This window comes from Danio aesculapii, chromosome 11 (assembly GCF_903798145.1).
Source record: "Danio aesculapii chromosome 11, fDanAes4.1, whole genome shotgun sequence".
Classification (NCBI taxonomy): Eukaryota; Metazoa; Chordata; class Actinopteri; order Cypriniformes; family Danionidae; genus Danio; species Danio aesculapii.
Genome location: NC_079445.1, coordinates 34,400,619 through 34,424,534, shown reverse-complemented (window position 1 = coordinate 34,424,534; position 23,916 = coordinate 34,400,619). Strand labels below are relative to the sequence as shown.

The 23,916-nt window shown below is 36.1% G+C and overlaps 1 protein-coding gene across 1 annotated transcript in view; it reads left to right on the top strand.

Annotated features, from left to right (window-relative positions):
- The first annotated feature begins 12,764 nt into the window (after nt 1–12,764).
- Nucleotides 12,765–23,916, top strand: part of tdo2b (tryptophan 2,3-dioxygenase b) — a 12,864-nt gene continuing 1,712 nt past the window's right edge. The window contains exons 1-11 of the mRNA XM_056468803.1: nt 12,765–12,887; nt 12,998–13,100; nt 13,219–13,309; nt 15,067–15,137; nt 15,276–15,403; nt 17,462–17,648; nt 17,769–17,876; nt 19,264–19,375; nt 22,398–22,455; nt 22,582–22,661; nt 22,739–22,829. Of these exons, the coding sequence (XP_056324778.1) occupies nt 12,853–12,887; nt 12,998–13,100; nt 13,219–13,309; nt 15,067–15,137; nt 15,276–15,403; nt 17,462–17,648; nt 17,769–17,876; nt 19,264–19,375; nt 22,398–22,455; nt 22,582–22,661; nt 22,739–22,829 (1,064 nt within the window). The 5' untranslated portion in view covers nt 12,765–12,852. The remainder of the gene's footprint in view (nt 12,888–12,997; nt 13,101–13,218; nt 13,310–15,066; nt 15,138–15,275; nt 15,404–17,461; nt 17,649–17,768; nt 17,877–19,263; nt 19,376–22,397; nt 22,456–22,581; nt 22,662–22,738; nt 22,830–23,916) is intronic.

Below are 23,916 nucleotides of genomic sequence, written 5' to 3'. Positions count from 1 at the left end.
GAAGAAAAATCTTCTCTCCGTTAAACAGAAATTGGGGAGAAAATACAGGGGGGCTAATAATTCTGACTTCAACTTTATATTCATTTAATTTGTTCATAATAAATATTGTTTGTATTTTTCTCTGTTCTCTAACTAGAGTACTGCTCTTTAATAAATGGCACAAACTGAATCCTTGGTTTACTGATTTCAGCATGTTATCAGAAATCAGATTGTTGTTTAGCAGACTTTATTTACCATGTCCTGATCAAGGTTTACAATGTTTACATGTCTTGTATTTTGGCAGATTTGTTATATATTTTTTATCTCTCTACTAAAAAAAAGAAAAAGGTAATAGAAACCAAACAGCTGATAGAATTAGTTGTTTTTGCATTGTTTATATACAGTTGAAGTAAGAATTATTGGACCTCCTTTTTTTCTTTTTAAAATATTTCCCAAATGGTGTTTAACAGAGCAAGGAAATTTTCACAGTATGTCTGATAATATTTTTTCTTCTGGAGAAAGACTTATTTGGTTTATTTCAGCTACAATAAAAGCAGTTTTTAATTTTTAATACCATTTTAAGGTCACTTTTGAACGATACTTTTGAAAATACACTAAAATAAATTGTGCAATTAACAATGTGTATAAAAAAGTTATATCCTGTTTATTTGGTATGTTCACCTAATAATATAACCTTCATTTCTTCAAGTTTACCTCTTATGTGATGGCAGACAGACACAAACAGGAAGGAACTGAAGCACATGGAGATATTAGGAAAGTGCAGACAATGAAGAAATTATCATTTTTTTTTTAATGAGTGTAAGCAATATAATACCTGTAACTGGATCTTGGCTTTTGGCTTTTAGTTAATTACAGTGAAGGTTCACCTAAAGATGAAATTTTAGACATTATTTACTTCTGCTTCTGTCATTTTAATGTGTGCTCTTCTTTCTTTATAGTCTCACAAAAGGAGAAAACCTTCAAACATTTCCTGCTCGTGCTCATCCATGTCATGGTAAATGCTGCAAAAATGTCACAATGATTGCATGAGAAAGGTAGGTGTTGATGGAAACTCGTAAATGTGAAATCTATTTTTCTTAAAGTGATGCGCTTGGATGTAAGCTTGTAGCCTTCAGTTGTGCAAGAAGGGCTACTACCGAGGTCAGGATTTTGGTTAAATAACAGGCTATTAATTTTGGAGTCACTTTTTGCCTCGATCGTAAACAATTTAATTGGCTCGGTTAATAAAAAAAAAAAAGCTTCATGCTGCTCACAGCCCACCTCATATACCTAACAAAAGTCTTGTCACCTATCCAAGTTTTAGGAACAACAAATAATGACTTGACTTCTAGTTGATCATTTGGTATCAGAAGTGGCTTATATGAAAAGCTAAGGCCTCTAGATTAGGCTTATTTGACCAAAATATAAGATAAAGTGACAAACATCTTGTCACTTAACAGAAATAATGTACAGTATAGAATATAAAGTCATGGTGCAGTGGAAAAAGAATGAATATTGTGAATGACTCCCATGAGCTTGGAGGACTGCATCCATACATCTCTGCAATGATTCAAATTGCTTATCAATAAAGTCATCAGGAATGGCAAAGAAAACGTTCTTGCAGGACTCCCAGAGTTCATCAAGATTCTTTGGATTCATCTTTAATGGCCCCTCCTTCATTGTACCCCAGACATGCTCAACAACGTTCATGTCTTGTGACTGGGCTGGCCAATTCTAGAGCACCTTGACCTTCTTTGCTTTCAGGAACTTTGATTTAAAGGCTGAACTGAAGTAAGAGAAGGAGCTCTATCCTTCTGAATAATTTGCCCTCTCCTATGGTTTGTAATGTAATGGGCAGCACAAATGTCTTGATACCTCAGGCTGTTGATGTTGCCATCCACTCTGCAGATCTTTCCATACTAAATGGAACCCCAAACCATGACTTTCCTCTCACCAGACTTGACTGATTTTTGTGTGAATCTTGGGTCCATGTGTGTTCCAGTAGGTCTTCTGCAGTATTTGTGATGATTGGGATGCAGTTCAACAGAAAAATCGACCTTCTGCCAAATGATCAACTCGAAGTCAAATTATTATTTGTTGCTCTTACAACTGGGATCAACGACAAGACTACATTTGTATGAGAACAAATGAGAGCATCTTTTATTATTTAATGGCCCCCAAAAAGTCAGAAGAAGACTATACAGTGTTGCAACAATATCAGAGTGAGACTTGATTACAATTTTTGGGTGAACTAACCCTTTAACATTACCCAAATTGTCTCTAGACTTTGCATTAACCTACAACCCCCCCACCCCCGAGCCTATGTTTTACATTTCTAACCGCAAAAAGGCATTGTGTGACTCTTAACAAGACAAGATCACATGAGCAGTCAAGGTCAGTTTGTTCTAGCAGCAACTTTCTGTGAATATTCCCAACGTCATCGCTGCTTATGTGCCCGGCAGCATGTGATTTGTTTTGACATGTGTCTGGACATAAATTTGTACATTACCCAACAGCAGGCCAATTGTAAATACAACATCCTATGACCTCCTCTCTGCCTCTGAGATATCGATTTGTATAGTTTAAAGATCAGGTCTTCTGAATGGTCTCCAAGTGCTGTTCTGCAACTGTTTGGGAAAGCTTGTATCACAGGAACACATTCAGCCACTAGCATCAGCTATTATATAACAGACAATCTTGTTATGATCCACAAAGAATGCCTCTATACTGACTTGAAGGGTTTGATTATAGATAAAAAATGTCTAGATGACTGTCAAAGCTGCCAGATATTGGACATAACTACTCAGCCACATGTGCTTGTTGAATGCTTTCTTGAAAATGACTTGAAAATTATTTAAAAGTACTTCATTTTGATAGTGGTTGTAGCTTTTTTTTTTCTTGTCTCATTTTAGAATGCACTTGCATTTATTTATTTATTAGTTTACTTGTTTATTAATTCATTCATTCATTTATTCATTAATTAATATATGTATTTATTTTTATATTTATTTTTATATTTATTAATACATTTATTTGTTTATTCATTCATTTATTTTGACGCTTCTATATGTGGAAAAAAAGGCTTGGATAACCTATACTGTAAAAAAACAAATGACCAGTCCCTCCAGGATTTCGTGGGACTTTTTTCAGAATTTTGCAGTCTAAAATGATTGCTTTTCTTAATATTTGCAGCCTTATTTTGTGTTGATTTGCAGTCCAAAATTATGCCACAGACAAAAGTCTTTATAAATATATTTTTTGTTACTCCTAGAGCCAGACACTGGGTTCTGTAGCTTAAATTTAATGGATACTGTATGGTTAAAAATCTTGTATCCATATATAAATTGTGTGTGCACAACAGCTCAAAGATCAAAATCCACTGAATCATTGCACAGGTAGTCTCTCATGAAGGCCATCCCAGTCAAAAAAAAGTTGTTTTTACATAGTTGAAATAGTCGTCCTCCTGTGATTTTATTTTTATTTTCTTTTTTAAATATTTCCCAAATGATGTAATTTGCATATTTTCATGTTGCTTTAACTTATTTTAATAAGTTAATCAGGTTTTAACTACATTTTTGAAGTTATACATAGTTTAACTTAATATTTTAGTCTGTCGAATTGACTCAACAAACAATTTTAAGGCAGCAAGTGTAGATTAGCAAGGCAGCAGTGTAGATTATCCTTTTCATGAGTCTTCTGTTTTGCTTGGATTTTAAAAGAGTAAGTCCGTACAGACAAGCATATATCCTATTCACTTGTCCATAGATTTCACACTAGTGTAGAAACTAAAAAGAGAAATCAAAATAGTTTTTTAGTGATTGTGACTATAATGTACTGGACTGATTAGTCCCTACAGCACTACTGAGCATCAATAATGACCAACTATGTGTAACTGTGGTGAAACAAACTGAACTGTTTTTAAATAATTGTTCTGTCGCCAGGCATATTCATGGGAATACACCCAGTCAAATGCGGCACCAGACATAACGCAAGTGTTTTTTAACTCAATGCTTACCTTTGTGACTTCATGCGTCACGTTGTTTAAAACACCAAATACTTTTATTACCAACTGAAACTGGTGCAGTTATTTGTTAATTTTAGAGTGCGTCAGTATGAGCCTAAAGGCAGGTACACAGAACACTCACCTTTTTCTGAAATCCCACTCCCCAGACAAATCGCAGTCCCCTTTGCTTGCACACGCGTCACACAGCTGAACACAGCTCCCGCAGTGAAAATCTGTGGGAAATCAAAAAATTACATGTTTTTTGTTAGCGCACATATTTGTGCTTTAGGTGAAAAATTAATCTGTGCAAGTTAATCAACTGAAAAAAAAAAAAGTTTGTTTTGGTAATCTTCAATCAAAGTCTGACTATTTCACACAGACTTTAAACTCACTGCAGTCTTTTTTTATCAAACTTTTTATCCACAGTTGGCACAAAGAACGAACATAGAGGTGTTGTGCTAAATGGTTTAGGACAAAGGATTCAAAACAGCTTCTGGAAAACACATTTATACCACAGTTTGGAAAGTAAAACTGGAAATTTTACTCTGCAGTGATTTAACCATCTCCCATTACTCTTCACATTAAACATGCTTTTCATTTTTGTTCACATATCAAATATCACATATTGTGTATTACACTAGAGTGAATATTGGTCACGTAATATACATTGTATGACCAGGATTTATTATTTGACAGTGTCTTTGCATTTGTAAAACATGTAGCTCTGTGCACATGTCTGTATTTATCTTTTAGTCTTTTATGTTCTTGTGTTTTTTCTTATGTCCTAGAGGAACATGGTTTAATTTCTTTGTTTTCTGTACAAAATGTTTGTTTAAGCTGTAACTACAGTTTAATTCAAACTCACCTTGCATTAACATGACCAAAACGTTAAAATAACCCCCTGCTACTGTTTCACTGACATTACTTTTCCTTCATCTTACTTGAAGAATGTAAATATGGTGATGATAATAATTATTGTGTGTATGAGTCAAAATAATTTAGTTGTTCCTAAAAATATAAGTTGATGCTCTTCACTGAAAATTACTTAGAGCTTCTTATTTTACTCAATTTCTCTCACATGGATGCCCACTGAAGCTTAGCAGGGCTGCACCCAGTCAGAACCTGGGTGAAAGACTATATGGGAAAGCTAGGTTGCTGCCGGATGTGGTGTTAGTGAGGCCAGCAGGGGGCACTTAACCTGTTGTCTTTGTTGGTCCTAACGCCCCAGTATAGTGAAGGGGACGCTATACTGCTCAGTGAGCACCGTCTTTCAGATGAAATGTTAAACCTAGGTCCTGACCCTCTGCTGTTGTTTAAAATCCCTGAATGTCTTTCGAAAAGAGTAGGGGTTTAACCCTGGCACCCTTGCCAAATTTGCCCACTAGCCTCTGTCCATCATGGCCTCCTAACCATCCCCATATCATAATTGGCTTCATCACTCTGTCTCCTCTCCATTAATCAGCTGGTCTGTGGTGTGCGGTCTGACACAAAATGGCAGGATTGCACGCATCCTGAATTTGTGAAAAGTATCCTTAATTTAAATGTCTTCATTCAATTCCTGTTTTAATTGTAAATATTATTATTATTTTCACTTTTAATTATCCCATTTCAGTTAACACTCATGTAAGCAAACTATTTTGACTTACATGCTCTGTTTTTCATTCTACCCTATACTGCATAGTCTTTAAAAACTTTAACATTGTTTATTATTATTATTATTATTATTAGTAGTAGTAGTAGTATTAGTAGTAGTAGTAAGCGTAGGCTATTACTATTATTATCATCATCATTATATTGTCCTCATTATATTCCCACATTTTCAAGTAGGATTAGGGCAAAGGTATGAGTGAAACGGTAGCAGGGTCTTATTTAAATAAAAATGAATGTTTTATTTCGGTGACAGTAATTCGTGATAATTTTGTTTTTAAAAAAGTAGACCTAGTTATCATTTAAACCATCAACAGTACAGAAAACAAAGTAATCCAACCACATTCTTCCAGGACAGAGGAAAAATCTCACTAGAACATAAAAGGACTAAAGGTTATTATTATACAACAATAGACGAGTGCACAGAGCTAAATGTATTAATAAATACAAAGGCATCGTCAAATATTAAATCCTGATCGCACAAAGAATATTGCATGATGATAATAATAATATTACTAATATTACTAATATTACTAATATTATTATTATACCAGAATGATGTTCGTTTTAGTTTAATACACAAAATGTGATTCAAACTAATAATTTTGAGTGAGAATAAAAAGCAGGTGTAATGGGAGAGTCAATGGGACATGAAGTTTGTCCAGTTAATCGTTCCCGAGTCAAATGTACAGTTTTACTTTTGAAAATGCAGTATAAATGTGTTGATGATGTTTTCCAGTTGCCCTTTTCAATGCTTTGTCCTGAACCATTTAGTACAATATTTCTATGTTCGTTCTTGATGCCAACTATGTGAAAAATAATCGATAAACGATAGGCACTGCATTCAACGCTGTTCAACCTGATTACAGTACAACAAAGTTTCGTTTTTCCTTCTTTTTTTTTTTTTTTTAGTTTGTGAGGTCTGAAGTATTAAGAAGAACTGAGTACTGCACTTGATCCTATGCAGTTTGCCTATCGGCCCCATTAGGGAGTATATGATGCCACGGTTGCTTTGCTTAATCTTCTTTTTAAACATTTGGGGAAAAATGGCACCTATGCCAAAGTTTTGTTTGTCGACTTTTCCTCCGCTTTTATCACAAGTCAACCTCACATTTTAATTAGTAGGCTGCTGGAACAGTTTGACCTCAGTAATAACCTGGTGGGCTGGATCCTTAACTTTTTAACTAACCGAACACAAAGTGTGTGAATGGATGCTTATCTGACAAATTTTGCTTCTCAACTGAATCCCCAAAAGGATGTGTTCTTTCACCTCTGTTATTCATCCTTTACACAAATACAGCGTGGGAAAAAAAAGTATTGAACATGTCACCTTTTTTCTTAGAAAACATATTTCTAAAGGTGCTGTTGACTTGAAATTTTCACTGGATGTTGGTAACAACAAAATAAATCCATATATGCAAAAAAAAAAAAAATTCTAATTAGTTTACAAGTTATGTGTAATAAAATGAAATGATGCAGGGAAAAAGTGTTGAACACATGAAGAAAAGGAGGTGTAGAAAGGCAGTGAAAGCCCAGACAGCAGCTAAAATCTTTGTGGTTCTTCAGCAACCCTCTGCCCTTCATCATTGTAAATTAATATTTACTGCTTCAGTCCAACATCTACATTAGCAGGATGATGAAGATGAAACCAGGGTGGACATTTCAGCAAGACAATGATTTAAAACACAACCAGGAAGCTCTCAAATGCTTTCAGAGAAAGAAAATCAAGCTGGAGAATGGCCCAGCCAATCACCTGACTTAAATCTAATAGAAAATACAAAATAAAGCTCAGATTTGATAGACGAGACCCACAGAACCATCAAGATTTTTACACTCTGTTGAAGTCTGTGAAAAACTCACACCTGAGCAATGCATGTGACTTCATTCTCTATATGAGAGGTGTCTTTAATCTGCCATCACCAAAAAAGCCTTTTCTATAAAGTATTAAATACATTTCAGTAGTTCAGTACTTTCTCCTTGTGTCATTCTATTGTTTTTTAAAAATTTTTTTTTAATATATATTATGTGTGTATTGTTTGGGGTTCTGCTTCAATTCCATGTCAACAGCTCCTTTAGAAAAATTATTCTCAGGAAAAAACATGACGTGTTTAATCCTTATTTTCTCCCATGTATATGCCAAAGTAGGTGGCAAAATAGAACCGTTATGAAGTATGCAGATGACTGTCATTGTCAGCCAACTTCATGATAATGTAACCGTTCATGGTACTTGCTGATTATGTCAGATGGTATGAGGAGTCATATCTTCAGTTAAATGCATTAAAGACAAAAGATGATGAGAATGAGGATCCTCCAAGTCCGAGGCCATGTTGCTTGACTAGAAAAAGGAGGCTTGCCATCTTCAGGTTGGAGGAAAGTCCTTAGCCCAGGTGGAGGAGTTCAAGTATCTTGGGGTTTTGTTCACGAGTGAGGGAAGGATGGAATATGAGATTGACAGGTGGATTGGTGCAGCAGTAGAAGTAATGCGGTCAATGTATCGGTCCGTTATGGTAAAGAAGGAGCTGAGCCGAAAGGCAAAGCTCTCGATTTACTGGTTAATCTACGTTCCTACTCTCACCTATGGTCATGAGCTCTGGGTCATGACCAAAAGGACAAGATCTCGGATACAAGCGGCTGAAATGAATTTCCTTTGCAGGGTGGCAGGGCGCACCCTTATAAATAGGGTGAGGAGCTCAGTCACCCAGGAGAGGCTCGAAGTAGAGCCGCTGCTCCTCCATATCGAGAGAAATCAGTTGATGTGTCTCGGGCATCTGTTTCGGATGCCTCCTGGACGCCTACCGAAGGAACCTTTTTTTTTCGAGAATAAAAACACACTAAGTGAAGTTTCATAAACTAATTTCGAGAGGAGCATGTGATAGGATTGAGCACGACTGGCTGCTCATCTGTAATCTGTAATAATCTAATTAGAGTTATCCTAGTTTACAATAAATGGATCGTTTTTTTCCCTACTGCTCTATCTTTGTTTTGGAAGAATCCCCCCTTCCACCCCATCTCCTTTTTTTCCTCCCTTTTCCAAGGGGGAGCTCTCGAGACCTACCTGATCTCGGATCTCCAGATATGCTTATTTGACCAAGCGGGAGCCTTGGGCCCAAATATCTCCGAGCTCAGGGTTCTCTCCCAGGACAGCATGCCAAACTTGCTATAAACACCAAGCATATTTATGTGGGAACTCTTGAAGTCAGATAGTCAAGTGGTTTAGTAAGCTGACTGGGGTGTCACTAGCCAACTTGGAGGCTGTGTATACCAGGCAGCTAAAGAAGTTAACATTCAAATTTAAGTGACACCGCTCACCCCTACACTGAGTTTTTGAAGTGTGTCTTTGAGTTTCAGCTCCTTCCTTCAGGTCGCAGGTTTTTAGTGTTTAGCTGTAGAACTTAACTATACAAAAATAGTTTCATGCCATCAGCCATTAGACAGTTAAAAAAAGGCATAGACTAAAGCAGAGGTGTTTCTGTGTCTTGTAGTTTTTATTTTATGTATCGTTTTATATACTTTATTTATTTGGCAGAGAGATGGTTTTGTGCATCAATGTTTTATGTATTTATGTATTTTGTTGTCAATTTTTTTTGTGTGGCACTGTGGTATGAATGAGGACTGCAAAACTAATCTACCTTCTTGTATAAATAAAGTAACCTAACCTAACCAAACTGGCATATATAGTTAATCTGCCATACCGAATGGTAGACAAGTTTCTAATTGGTTAACGTTACAATCAAAACACACCATGGCTTTAAGACACTGATCTATAGAAATCATTATAACACCCATACATTCTCACATTTAAACACTGCGGCCAATTTAGTTCATCCAATTCACCTATAGCGCTTGTCTGACTGTGGGGGGAAACCAGAACACCCGGAAGAAACCCGCGTGAACACGGGGAGAACATGCAAACTCCACACACAAATAACAACTGGCCCAGCTGGGACTCGAATCAGTGACCTTTTTGCAGTGAAACAACAATGCTAACCACTGAGCCACTGTGCCGCAAACATGCATTCATTTATTTCATTCATTAGTCCCTTTATTAATCTGGGGTCGCCACAGCGGAATGAACCGCCAACTTATCCAGCACATGTTTTATGCAGCGGATGCCCTTCCAGCCGCAACTCATCTCTGGGAAACATCCATACACACTCATTCACACTCATACACTACGGACAATTTAGCCTACCCAATTTACCTGTACCACATGTCTATGGACTGTGGGGAAAACCGGAGCACCCGGATGAAACGCACGCGAATGCAGGGAGAACATGCAAACTCCACACAGGAATGCCAACTGACCCAGCCGAGGCTCGAACCAGCGACCTTCTTTCTGTGGGGCGACAGCACTACCTACTGCGCCACTGCGTCGCCATTCCACAAACAAACAAACAATTTAGCAAATAGCAATAATCGCCCATTTCTGGTAACTATACTCCAAATCTATTATGACAAACTTTACCCCTTCAGACCCAAATTATGTTCCAAGTTTCTGAAAAATGTAAAAGTATATTTTCACAGTTCTTAAGGCTCCTATAAGTGTGACCAAATTATAATAATAAAAATTCAACACCCTTTAAGTATATTTATTCTTGTCCATTTCAATGGACATCAGGTCAGAACAGTTGTACTTCCTGAACATTACACCAACATAAAATGCAAAAAAATAAATAAATAAAAATAAAAAATACATGATGGCTGGTGAAAACTTGCAATTTATTTTCAAAATCCACAAACATTAACATTGCAACATTTTTTACTGTAATTTTGAGGAAATTCTGTTGTATAGATTGCACCTTGTTTATAACAAACTTTATCTTCCTCATCACTCCACATGCAGTAACCTCCACCTCTGAGATATTTCCATCTGCCATATGCTCAAGAACTTCAAGATCTGTATATTCTGCATATGAAATTGTTTTAGCAATGAATGAGTACATCGATATAGTTATTTTCTGTTAAAAAAACACTTCATTTAGCATTACTGGAGATTTATTTCAGTAACAGAACTCCAAACTATTGTACATTCTAATGTAATCTAATGTAGAATTATTTATGTGGTGCATTTATCATGTATGGCCATACACCTAAAGCACTTTACAATCATGAGGTGGGGTTTCTCCACTCCACCACCAGTGTGCAGCATCCACTTGGATGATGCGACTGCAGCCACAAGATAACAGCACCAGTGCGCTCACCACACACCAGCTATAGGTGAAGTGAAGGAGAGACAGTGATAGAGCCAATTCAGTGGATTATTGGGAGGCCATGATAGGTAAGGGCCAATGGAGGGATTTTGGTCAGGACACCGGGGTTACACCCCTATACTTTACGAGAAGTGCCATGGGATTTTTAACGACCACAAAGAGTCAAGACTTCGGTTTAACATCTCATCTGAAAGATGGTGCTCACTGACAGTATAGTGTCCACTTCTCTTTACTGGGACATTAGGACTCACACAGACTGCAGGTTGAGCGCCCCCTGCTGGCCTCACTAACACTACTTCCAACAGCAACCTAGTTTTCCCATGTGGTCTCCCATCCAGGTACTGACCAGGCTCAGCCCTGCTTAGCTTCAGTGAGTAACCGGTCTTGGGCTGCAGGGTGATATGGTTGTGGCTAAGGGATAGACACATTTGAAAAAAATCCTTATCTAAAGCTTGCAATGTTACAATTTTTTTTTTAACTTTAATAAGTGCAATCCCTCTTTTTTACAGAAATGTGCTTACGTCTGTGTCTGGAGTGAAGTGACGCCATGCTTTCAGCTTTCATTCTGTTGGACTTCATTCAGGAACCACAAAAAATATGGGCTGACGTGATATCCATTGCAATGGATATAGGGGTTAATAACCTTTCACTGAAATATTGACTGTTCTTTTAATCAAATAAATGTGACCTATATGAGACATGTAAATTTTCAAGTGGCAGAATGATAATACATCACTGGTAGACGCTGACAGCACATAGCCTAAATGCTAAAATGTAAAATGTGTCATTTTCATTTGTACTTCACACATAATTGATGCCCAATAGCACAAATGCACAGTGCTCACATTTGTGTTTGATTACAACAAAAACAGTAAAAAGTAGTATTATCTCACATTTTAGTCAATTTTCTCCATATTTAATCATGTTTTATTAATAAAAACGTATCTGAAAGTATAGTATATCACATTTTAGTCAATTCTCTCCCCATTTATTCATGTTTTATTAACAAAAACGTATCTGAAAGTATAGTATCTCTCATTTTAGTCAATTCTCTCCATATTTAATCATGTTTTATTAGCAAAAGAGTATCTGAAAGTATAGTATCTCACATTTTAGTCAATTCTCTCCATATTTAATCATGTTTTATGAACAAAAACATATCTGAAAGTATAGTATCTCACATTTTAGTCAATTCTCTCCATATTTAATCATGTTTTATGAACAAAAACGTATCTGAAAGTATAGTATCTCTCATTTTAGTCAATTCTCTCCATATTTAATCATGTTTTATGAACAAAATCGTATCTGAAAGTATAGTATCTCACATTTTAGTCAATTCTCTCCATATTTAATCATGTTTTATGAACAAAAACTTATCTGAAAGTATAGTATCTCACATTTTAGTCAATTCTCTCCATATTTAATCATGTTTTATGAACAAAAACGTATCTGAAAGTATAGTATCTCACATTTTAGTCAATTCTCTCCCCATTTAATCATGTTTTATTAACAAAAAACAATCCTAAAGCATATTATCTCACATTTTAGTTAATTATCTTCACATTTAATCATGTTTTATCAACAAAAACAATCTGAAACTATATTATCTTGCATTTTAGTCAATTTTCTCCATATTTAATCATAGTGTTTTTGCAAAAAATAATCTGAAAGTATATTATTTCACATTTTAGTTAATTCTCTTCACATTAAATCATTAACTGTCCCACTGTCTTGTATATCTGCTGTTTACTACATCTGCTGAAGCTCCTGGATCTTCTCCACATGCTTGATTTCCACCTGCCAGGTGAAATTGGAGGGTTGTGCCTGAAAAGTCTCTTGTGTGTTAAATATGTGTTTTCATAGGCCAGGTGTGGCAATCCAGCATTTGATTGGACGCTGCAAACCTTTAAATGCTCCACTTTGCAATGAAGCACACAGATCATCGTGACAACTTTCAGTAAGCTAACAGAGGGGGAAAAAATCAATTCCTGTTGAACATTTCAAGGACAAAACATGAGTGGATGTCCATTTTTGGGAGGAACGCTTCAGTGCGTTTGGCATTATTTTGTTTTTATTTCCTTTTGTAATTAAATGAAATAGAATGCAAACAAATTAAATTTAATGTCTGTACCTTTTAACATTTTATTCTCAATATTAGATTGTTGTCCAGTAAGCCTAGCAAGGCAGAGGAAGAGGATGGATCTCAAAAAGGCATCAACAAAGCCAGTAAAGGAGGAATCGTCTACGGAGAATATTTACAGGTAGGTCATCAACCTTTAATAGACATCTCTACTCATCTAAATATAGATTTTTCCTCTGTACGTTTTTAGCAACTTGTGCTGCAAATGAAATAACTTGATTCAATCTGTTTTCTGGTAGCTTGACAAGTTGCTGAATGCTCAAGATTTGCAGAGTGAACAAAAAGGCAACAAAATCCATGATGAACATCTCTTCATTGTTACCCATCAAGGTAATCTATTTGTATATATTCATTATTTCAAGTAAATGGCACAAAAGGAGCCATTAGTTCTAGTGAACCATTTTTTGGAGTGAATAACATTTTATTTATCAACACTGTAAAAAATGCTGAGTTCCACACAATCGATTTGTCTTGGGACAACATAAAGGAATAAGGTTAACTTATTGGTTACTGGTTTGATCATAAAACAATTAAGTTGTCGCGAACAACAACAAAACTTCAAGAATTGTGTTGTTTTAGCTCTTTTAGATAAGTAGTTTGAACAAACTGTGAAGTAAACTGTGAAGTAAACTCCACAACCTAAAGCAATGATAGGGGCACAGGAAAAATCCCCATGTGCAAAAGGTAAACAAACAATCTTGCACGCTATCAATACCTACTATGAATATACATAGGGTGTGATAGGGATACATAGGGTATCATATATGAACATGTGGTGTTTTGAATAAGATATAATTGTTTATTTGTACTACAGCGATTTGCTTTCATTAATTAAATTAAATTCATCTTTATTTCTATAGCGCTTTTACAATGTAGATTGTGTCAATTGCTTTAGTCCAGCTTTCAGATTTGAAGTTCAGTTTAGTTCAGTGTGGTTTAATTTTCAATGCTGAAAGTCCAAACATTAACAATGTTTATTGGCTATTTCTGTTGTTTTTTTCTATGTGTGTACATTCAAAAGATATTTAACAAAGAAATAAGATGTATTCCGAGAGCATATAAAATTTCTATCCATTTGAATGACATATTTTGGCATAATTGAACCAATATACTTTATTTGATTGATATTTGTTTGTTAAACATAAATGAAACAAGAAAAAAAGATCAAGATTTTTGTAATGATATCAATATTTGCAATGTGTTTTAAATCCTACTTTAGTCATCTATTGTGTGGAGTATATGCTGCTTTTCTTTTGCCCCTCATTATTAAGTATTATTAATATTATTAAGTAAAATCTCATCAAATTTAATTTATTAGATCTGGCTTTTTCTAAAGCTAGAAATGTTTATACCATATTCATATCTTTTAACTGATTAAATCAACACTGTAAAAAATTCCAAACAATTCGTTCATGTTGTTCCAACACAAATCAATTAAGTTACCTTAACAAATTTAAGTGGATTGAACAAAAACAATTAAGTTGTCTCAAAAAAAGCTCAAGAATTGTGTTATTTCAGCTCATTTTAAATGAGTAGTTTAAACAAGCAGCCAAAAATTGTTTTTGTGTGCATATTAGTATATGAATTTAACAGATTTTGATTGATTCTAAGTAATCTGACAACGTTTAAAAAAACCTGACGGTCAGATTTTATTATGATGGTCCGTTTGTTGAATTTAAGTTACTTTGCATCTACATGCCAACTAATTCTCATTAGATTATAAGGTTAGGGTTAGTGTAAGTTGACATGTACTTGCAAAGTTTCTTAAAGTCAGTTATATGTCTGTTGAAGGAGCAGTATCAGCAGATATTAAGCAGACAGTCTATTAATACTCAAATGGACCATCAAAATAGTGTTACCAAACTGACAAATGAAATGAAAAGGTTACAGTTAATGATAAACTTAATCATAATTCCTTTTTTTGAGTGTTAGTCTGATGAAGGTCAAGGAACTGTGACATTTTACATAACAAACCATTTGTTTTTCCTATAAAGAAGCAACGAAAGGGTTCTATGGGTTTTGAAATAATAATAAAGAATCTTTGTTTTTGAGATCCTTACAGTGTTGCATATTTTCTTTTCCTTTAGCGTACGAGTTGTGGTTTAAGCAGATATTGTGGGAGCTTGATTCAGTTCGTGACCTGTTCATTAAAAAACATGTGAGTACAAATGGAGTAAAATACATCGGTTTAAAGAGAGTGGAGTTCACTCTTTACTTATTTATTTATTTAAATGAATTTTCTGGTTAAATGTTGTTGATGTGTTTTTTTTGGTTGAATGTTGATTTTGTTCTTCAGGTTCGGGATGAGAGAAACATGCTGAAGGTGGTGAGCAGGATCCATAGGATTACCATGATCTTCAAGCTACTGGTGGATCAGTTTGCTGTTCTGGAGACTATGACTGCTCTGGACTTCTTCGATTTCAGGTAACAGCCTCATTCAGTGCTGGTTGCAATTTATGCCTACTTTATATGTAAAAACAAATCTTTTAAATAGTATTAAATGATTTTTTCTAGTTTTCTGAACTTGCATCATTCAAACTGACTAAAAATATTAAGTTAAACTTTGTGTAACTTACAAAAATGTAGTTGAAACCTGATTAATTTGATAAAAAAGCAACACACACATATTTGTTGTCTTGACTTTGTCATTAAATTTACAGTAGAGGAGTAAAATGCATTGTTATTTGTATATTATTCCACAAGTATCTCGTGTATTTGTTCCATTGGTGGAAAAAGCACACAATATCAAGTAATTTTTTAAAAGAGCCTGATAAAACATTACTTCTGTAAAAGTATTAGGTACTTTTGATTTTAGTTGAGTACAAAAGCATCTGCTTTTTTATGTACTTAAAAATTAAGGTAACACTTTATTTAAAGAGACCCTATTATACATAAAATGGGGTCATATTTAGGTTGTAAGAGTCTCCAACAACAGTCTAATATGCATGCAAGGTAAAAAAACACTTTCATGGTCTTATAATAAGCATTTACTTTTACCTAATTATCCCAGCGACTCCCATATGAATCGCTCAGCGATTCATTTGTTTCCAAACCCCTCCTCAGCGCCAAGCTAATCTGCGCTGATTGGACCGATGACAGCCTGCTACGATTGGTCGACACTGACAGCGTTCAGCGCGAGACAGAGTGAAATGCCCACCAGCTATTTAACAATATAGAAGTAGTCACAGTGCATACACGCTTCATAGTGTAAGGCGTGGATTTTGGCTGCCAGTGGGTGAATGTAAATACAGACGATGGACTAGAAAATACAGAAGACTTAACAATTTTATTAAGCAAAGAACTGGCGAGGAGATCTCCTAGCTTGTCACACTCTACCTGCTCTTTACACACACACAGACAAACACACACACACACATATACACACACACATTACCCTCCTCCTCAGAGGACACAACACACACACACACGCCTAGAGCGCCAGTTCAGCTTGCTGGGTGCAATTTAGACACCTCACCTCGAACCTGAGCTGAAACTTTGAAATTTGACCGTTGCATGTGTGACGATCCGTAAACAAAGCGGCACGCGTCACATTTTCAACGTGGCTTTACACGCGATATGAGGATATAAAGAGTTAACCTGATACAGTACACGCGGTTACAAGTAACAAAACACAACTAAATATATAATTTGCAAGCTAGAGTAAACGAGGCAATTTTAATCGCATGTACTTACACTTGTGAAATGGGGGAAGAAACTGATCCATGTTCTGACAGTCTTTACTGATCCTTCCTTTAACAAACGGCCGATGAAGTCTTCTTTGTAAGCATGTAGTTTCCAGAAGCACTCGAACTGCTCAAGGCTGGGCTATATTGCTGAGGTTTCATCTTATATCCATCTGCACAGCGTGACTTCATTCGACCGGTTTCTCTCTCTCTCTCTCTGTGTGTGTGTGTGTGTGTGGCTTTTTTTCTGTGTTAGTGGGCAGGGCCGCAGGATTCAAATCTCCCGGGTTTGCGCGCGCAACTACTTGTTTCGTAGTCGCATCATCACGAAACACCTAATGACTCGTTATCAAGACGACTCATTTGAAGCACTATGAGTCGACTCTTTTATAGATAAATCAATAGTTTTAAACACTGTACACTTACAGATTTAAGCCTTAGCTGGATATTTCACTTCACTTAGAGCTATGTTACACATGTAACACTTGAATCAGTGAAGTGTTAACTGGAGACTTGCTCGGATCAGATCAATCGAATCAGTAAATTGTTAACTGGAGACTTTCTCTATAACTGGATCATTTGAATCAGTAAATTATTGGAAACGTGCTATAACGAGATCATTTGAAACAATGGATCATTGTTAACAAGAGATTTGCTCAAGCATTGGGATCATTTGAAACAGTGACTTGTCAACTTGCTGAATAAATCATTATTTTGAGTTGACCAGTACAGTAAATCAGATGATTAAAAATGGTCTGAGTGATTTATTCGCTCTATTAATTTTGTTTGAATGTTATAGGGAGTATCTGTCTCCAGCCTCGGGCTTCCAGAGTCTTCAGTTCCGTCTTCTAGAGCAAAAGATTGGTGTGGCGGATCATTTAAGAGTCCCATACAATCGCCGACACTACAGAGACAACTTTCACGGGGAGGAGAGTGAGACGCTGTTGAGCACAGAGCAGGAACCCACTCTCCTTCAGCTGGTGGAGGTAAAACCCTCATCAAAAAAGAAATAATAAAAATCAAATCTTTAAGATCTCCTAAATACATATTATGAAAAGTGTATTATTAGAACATTATGCAATTTATTTACTACATGCACATTGTAGGAATGGCTGGAGAGGACTCCTGGACTTGAAAAAGATGCCTTTAATTTTTGGGGGAAACTGCAGGCTAACATCGAAGAGGGTCTCAAGAGGGAGAAGCACAATGTGGAAGTACGTTCTGCTCTCGTTTCTGCTCAAATAGGTTTTTTCCATTGTGTTTTAACACTTTACAATAAGGTTGTATTAGTTAATGTTAGTTAATGCATTTACTAACATGAACAAACAACTATTCATTTATTACAGTATTTGTTTATGTTATTTAACTTCAGTTAATCCAAATACAGTTGTTCGTTGGTAGTTCATTAACTCACGGTGCAACTTTATAATGCATTAGTAAACGATGAACTATGATTAATAAATGGTGTACAAGTATTGCTCATAATTAGTTCATGTTACATACTAGTGGTGTAACAGATCACATATCTCACGGTTCGGATCACATAATGGTTTTTCAGTCACAGATCGGACCATTTTTCGGATCAGTCAAAAGGGGAGGAGACAAATGTAATTTGCTTTCCGTTTATTACAGAAACAGTACTGCAAGACACTTATCATTTTAACAAACAGAACTTAGGACCTGTAATTTTATTAAAAATAAAATAAAGAAATATTCAGCTGAATAAAAATAAATGGTAAATTATTCAGTACTGTGAAAAATTGACTATTACTACTACTGTTGCTGATAACGCTAAATGTATAAATCTTAACATTTATAATTTGTACAATCTATATTTATTTTTAGTCTTATTTTCAATAAATTATTCAGATATTCACTCATAAAACTTCATGTGTCATTGCTAAATAATCATTCTTGAAGATTTATTCAGTGATTTTTATTTTTATTTATTCACTTTTTTTGATGGCTGCTTGTCACCACCTTTTGGTTAAATAATGTATTTTGCTGCCTACAACTTTTATTTTTGAGCATCAAGTTAAATGCATATGACGGTGATCTTACCATAAACATCAGTGGTTTTATCTAAACTTTAAAATGTTATCCCAGTACTTCTGTGTAATTTGGCTGTTTGTAACTTCATGCAACTTAATTTTTGCATTTTCTGATTTGAATGCAGTGATTCAAAGGATTAATAAACATATGCAAATCACCATAATTTATCATTTGTTGTGTGGGTGTTGAGATCCCGATCTTTTAATGATTAATTGTGAAGCTTACACTGAATGCATTAATGCAGGCTAAACGCGTAGCGACAGAAAACCTAACCTAAGAAACCCACCACATCAAGAATAACCTACCACAACTTCTTCTGTCATCATTTTATTTTACATGAAAGCCTAAATTTCATACATGTGATTTGAATGATGCAAGAGGTGATCTCTCTGCAATCATTACAAATTTTAGGATTAATCGATCAGAACTTTTTTTATTAATCCTCAGGTCATGTGTGTTCCAAACCGTGGGTTGTGATCCATACGAAAGAGTGCACGTGTTTTTTTCAGGTATGTTCTTATATTAATCATAATATTTTTTGACTAATAGAAAATGGAAGACACTGAGGTGAAGCAGGAGCTTTTGGCGGATCTAAACAAGCAGATGGAGATCTTCACTGCCCTGTTTGACCCCAAACGCCACGAGCATCTGTTAAGCAAAGGTGAGGATTGGCCCACAATGCATTGCCAGTTACAATATATAATGGTGTATGTAGACCGGGGGTGCCCAAACTTTTTTTGTATTAAGAGCAAAAAACCAAATATCATTGATGGCCGTGAGCCGAAGATGTACCAAAAATACAGACCTTTTTCTTAGAACGCAAAATTACCCATTATGCTTTGTGTGTATGCGTAAGGAGGATGTTAAGAACTTCCGCTCGGCAGCTTGGCACGCATAAACAGTCACGTTTGGACAATAGTTTTAGTCTATTTTACTTGCTTTTAACATATTTGACTTAATACTGCTGTCGATCAGCTCCACTTCCTGGACTGATCATTTAATGCAATCTAATAGGAATGAAAAACAACATTTCCCATTAGACAGCATCTTGTGCCATCTAAATGGAGCCTTGTCATCGCAAAAGTGATATTTATTTATTTATTTTTTAAATATATACCCGACTCAAACAAATGTAATTCACCAAAATGTTTGACACACACATGTACTGTACTGTCCTACTGTACTGATTGAAATACTGGCACAGAGTGAAAATAAAATGGCATTTTGAAATGACACAAAAACACATACCGTGGTAAATACTACACAATACAAACTAACTAAATGAAACATAAACGGCTCCCGATTAGAATCAACATGCAAATCAGCTGGCAGAGTATCAGTAACATACTTTTTTGGGGGGGGAATTGCATAGCTTCGTTACATATCTGTTAAGTTCCTCTAAAATGCAGTGATCTATTGTGTGTGTGTGCATTGAAGAACTGCTGAGTTTTTTTTCCCTCTCCGCTGTCACCACTGTCTTGCATGGTTCAGGATCTATAGAACTGCGCTTCGTTGGATTTGCCCTTCAATATTTGGACTCTCAGTAGTGATTATTAAACCACACTGAACTGAGCTCAACTGAACTGAACTTAAACACTACAAACTGAACTACACTGTTCCTATTTACTGTGACCTTTTATGTGAAGCTGCTTTGACACAATCTACATTGTATAAGCGCTATACAAATAAAGGTGAATTGAATTGAAGTATAGGATAACAGCTGACAGGTCGGGAACACTGATGCTATTTCAGCGACTGATCTGATAGCAGACACTGAATTAGGAGAACGTTTTTCTCTCGCACTTGAACCGCATCTGACAGAAGTATAACAGCTTTAACACACCTTTCAAAATCAAAGTTGTGGATCACAAAAACACCCCCAACGTCACTAAAAATTGGTATTGACAACCATTTTTTTAATCAAGATTTACATTTGTAAACGCTCTAAACGCTTCTACCGGAACACGCTGGTCACTATGCAGTGCTCCAAGCAGCGACAAAGAAAAACGTCTAAAACAAACTACTTTACATTAAAGTTGCCATACTGTAGGTAATTTCCTAATTTATTTAAATAATTAGAAAACATTTCTTTGAATTGTATTAACTAACTTGAATTGTATTAACTAAATGATAACTTATTTCAATAAAAACAGAAACAATCACATTCATAACAGTGGAGCTCAATACACTTTATCATTTTATGCTGAATACTGTCAAGCAGAATCTGCCTTTGCCTTGATGTGATCCATCTGGTGACAGCGTGTACATTTTTCAATTCAGTTTAGAAGTTTAAAACTAAATCTGATTAATTGACTTGATTTAAATTGAAACATTTAATTCCAGTTAGCTTTTTTGTATCTTAACAATAAACAACACAGGCTCATTGTGAAAACGTAGCTCTGCAGACGTTTCTGGAGACAGCGAATTACGTACGTATGGCTGCATTTCATTTTTTTTAAAATGAACGCTGCGGGGCGGTGTGACGGCGTTCCTTTTCGCGCTTACCAGCTAACCGACCGCTTACCTCCGTATGGACGGCATTCTGGCTGCAACCAGTTTTTCCCGTTATCGTGCCACGTACGTCAGCGGATTTGACATGCAGAGAGGAGTTGACCGGTGAAGAGCGGTTCCAGAAAGCAGTTAAGACAAAAACAGAATCCAAAATATGAAACAAACAGGTGAATAGCAGGGTGAGAATGTCGTAAAATCTGAGAATGTGGTAAATGAAAAAAAAATAAATAAATCAGACGAGGGCTTTTATTTTTTTGGATTGCTTTTGAAACATGTTGGTTGGGTTCAGGGAAGTGGGTGGGCAGGTCAATCGATAAAAATGGTTTCGTTTAGGGAAGGGGGAGGGTGGATCAGCCGATCGTTCGCTCAGTCGGTCAGAAAGTCTGTCAAAAAGTGAGTCGACATCGACTTCTGTTGGGTTTATGCGAGAACAGAAGGCGCGAGTGGCACTCGTGAGGGAAAAAGCGTACACAGCGACCTCTGGCGGATTCACAAAAACTGCAGAAAAACGTGCCGCCGGGACGTATTTCGCGGCCTCCAGAAACATCCGTGGAGGTATGTTTTCAGAATGTGCCTGGATTGACAATAAAAAAAACAAATAAAAAGTTACATTTAATTTGAAATGACAATCTCTAAACTATCCCCATCATTCTCCCTCTCTTGGCGGGCCAAATCAAGGGTTACCATGGGCCAACTTTGGCCTGCAGGCCTATAGTTTGGGCATCTCTGGTGTAGACCAATTAGCAGGGTTTATTAACTAATACCTTTTTTTACTAACTAAAACTTAATAGAAAATTTAAAGCTTATCTAAGACTAAATATGAAATTAAGTATTGCTATTTGAAAAATAATAAAAAATAAAAAGAGTGCTTAAGAAAATGACTAAAAACTGTGAGACTTATATAATTCAAAATATACTGTAGCATCCAAACAATACTAATATAGCAATACTAATAACATTATTACTAATAAATATATAATAATATACTAATAATATATATTTATATATTAAGCAGGACCTAATATGAACCCACTAATTTATAAAAAGGTAAATGATGTCATTACATCCCAGTACTTCTGTGACCTTATAGTACCATTTCAATATCACGGTGTGTAAATACTGTACGATAATCAAGCAATGGGTAAATAATGTTTCACTCTTTTACCAAAAAGGTGAACGGCGACTTTCCTACAAGGCTCTTCAGGGAGCTCTGATGATCAATTTCTACAGGTTTGTATGATTGCGTTGATTACATTTTATTTAGCATGCACTATATTTATATAAATATTGTTTTATACAATGAAGAAATAGCTTAATTTATTTTAAGAATAGCTTAACCTTTATTTCCTCCTCCAGGGAAGAGCCTCGATTCCAGGTACCGTTCCAGCTCCTGACTGCACTGATGGAGATCGATACACTCATGACCAAGTGGAGATGTAAGACTGTCATTCAGGAATCTGCATTTGCACTAAAGCCACATCTTCAGTTTAACATTACAATCCATTCCCTCCAGATAACCATGTCTGTATGGTGCACAGAATGATTGGCAGTAAAGCAGGAACAGGTGGATCTTCGGGATATCATTATTTGCGCTCAACTGTCAGGTGTGTGTCACTTTTCCAGTGTGTGGTACTGTGTGGCTTGCTTTAGTCCAGCCATTGTAATCTTTTTGGCTTGAGACTTCCGGTCTCATTCACTTTCATTCATTTTTAGATCTGCAGCTTGATGTTGCAAACTGATATTTTCTTATTATGTTATACTACGTTGTCTGTATAGTCATGCAAACATGTTTGTAGAGCAAGTAGTTTGCCCGTTTTCTGACGTTTATTATTCCTAGTCATTTCTCTGATCAGCGACTGAGTCGAAAGTTAAAAATCAATCGCACGAGCGCACTTCTCCATTGAAGATTAAGGTCAATATACGACTATAGATATCCAAAGACAGTTCACTTGTGTTACTAGAGCTGCATATCAGTCCAATTTTTTATGGCCTTCACTCACTAACTTCCTGTCTAGTTCCCTCGGATGTGAGTCTTTGATTATGTTACGCTAGTGTCCACTACTGGCGGAAGATCTAAATGGGTTTAAATGGAATGTTCTAAATCCTTGAGCACTCGGGAACTAGACTGTTGTGATGTCACAGTTTCTTTGCATTCAGGGACATATAGGTGCTGGAGTGGACGACTTGCTCCCTTGGTCATAATTTAGGGATCAAGAATATGAAGTGGAACACACTTGAAAATGGTGGCAGGAATTCACCTGAAAGTACAAGGGAAGAGAGGTTTGTGGGTGTGTTTCTAAAAGTAGACAGGAACACAGCTTTTAAATGGGGAAAAGTCCAACACTAGGTACATCCCAAATCGCATTCTGGGAGTTTTCCGGGAGACAGAATAATATGGGAGGTGGGCAGGTGATGGGTCTGAAATACGGGAGACTCCCGGGAAAAACGGGAGTGTTGGCAGGTATGGTCTGTCCTGATTTGCTTGCTTGTTAGGGTAAGTCCTGTTATTTGGCAACTACTGTGTGTCTCAGTTTTAAACTGACAGAGCATGTCTGCCTCCTGAACAATGTTAGGAAGGCTGTTCCAGAGTTTAGGTTTCAGATATGAGAAAGATCTACTGCCTAGAGTGCATTTTTGACATTCTGGGAATAATCAATTTTCCAAGAATTTATTGAGCATAGTAGACGTGAG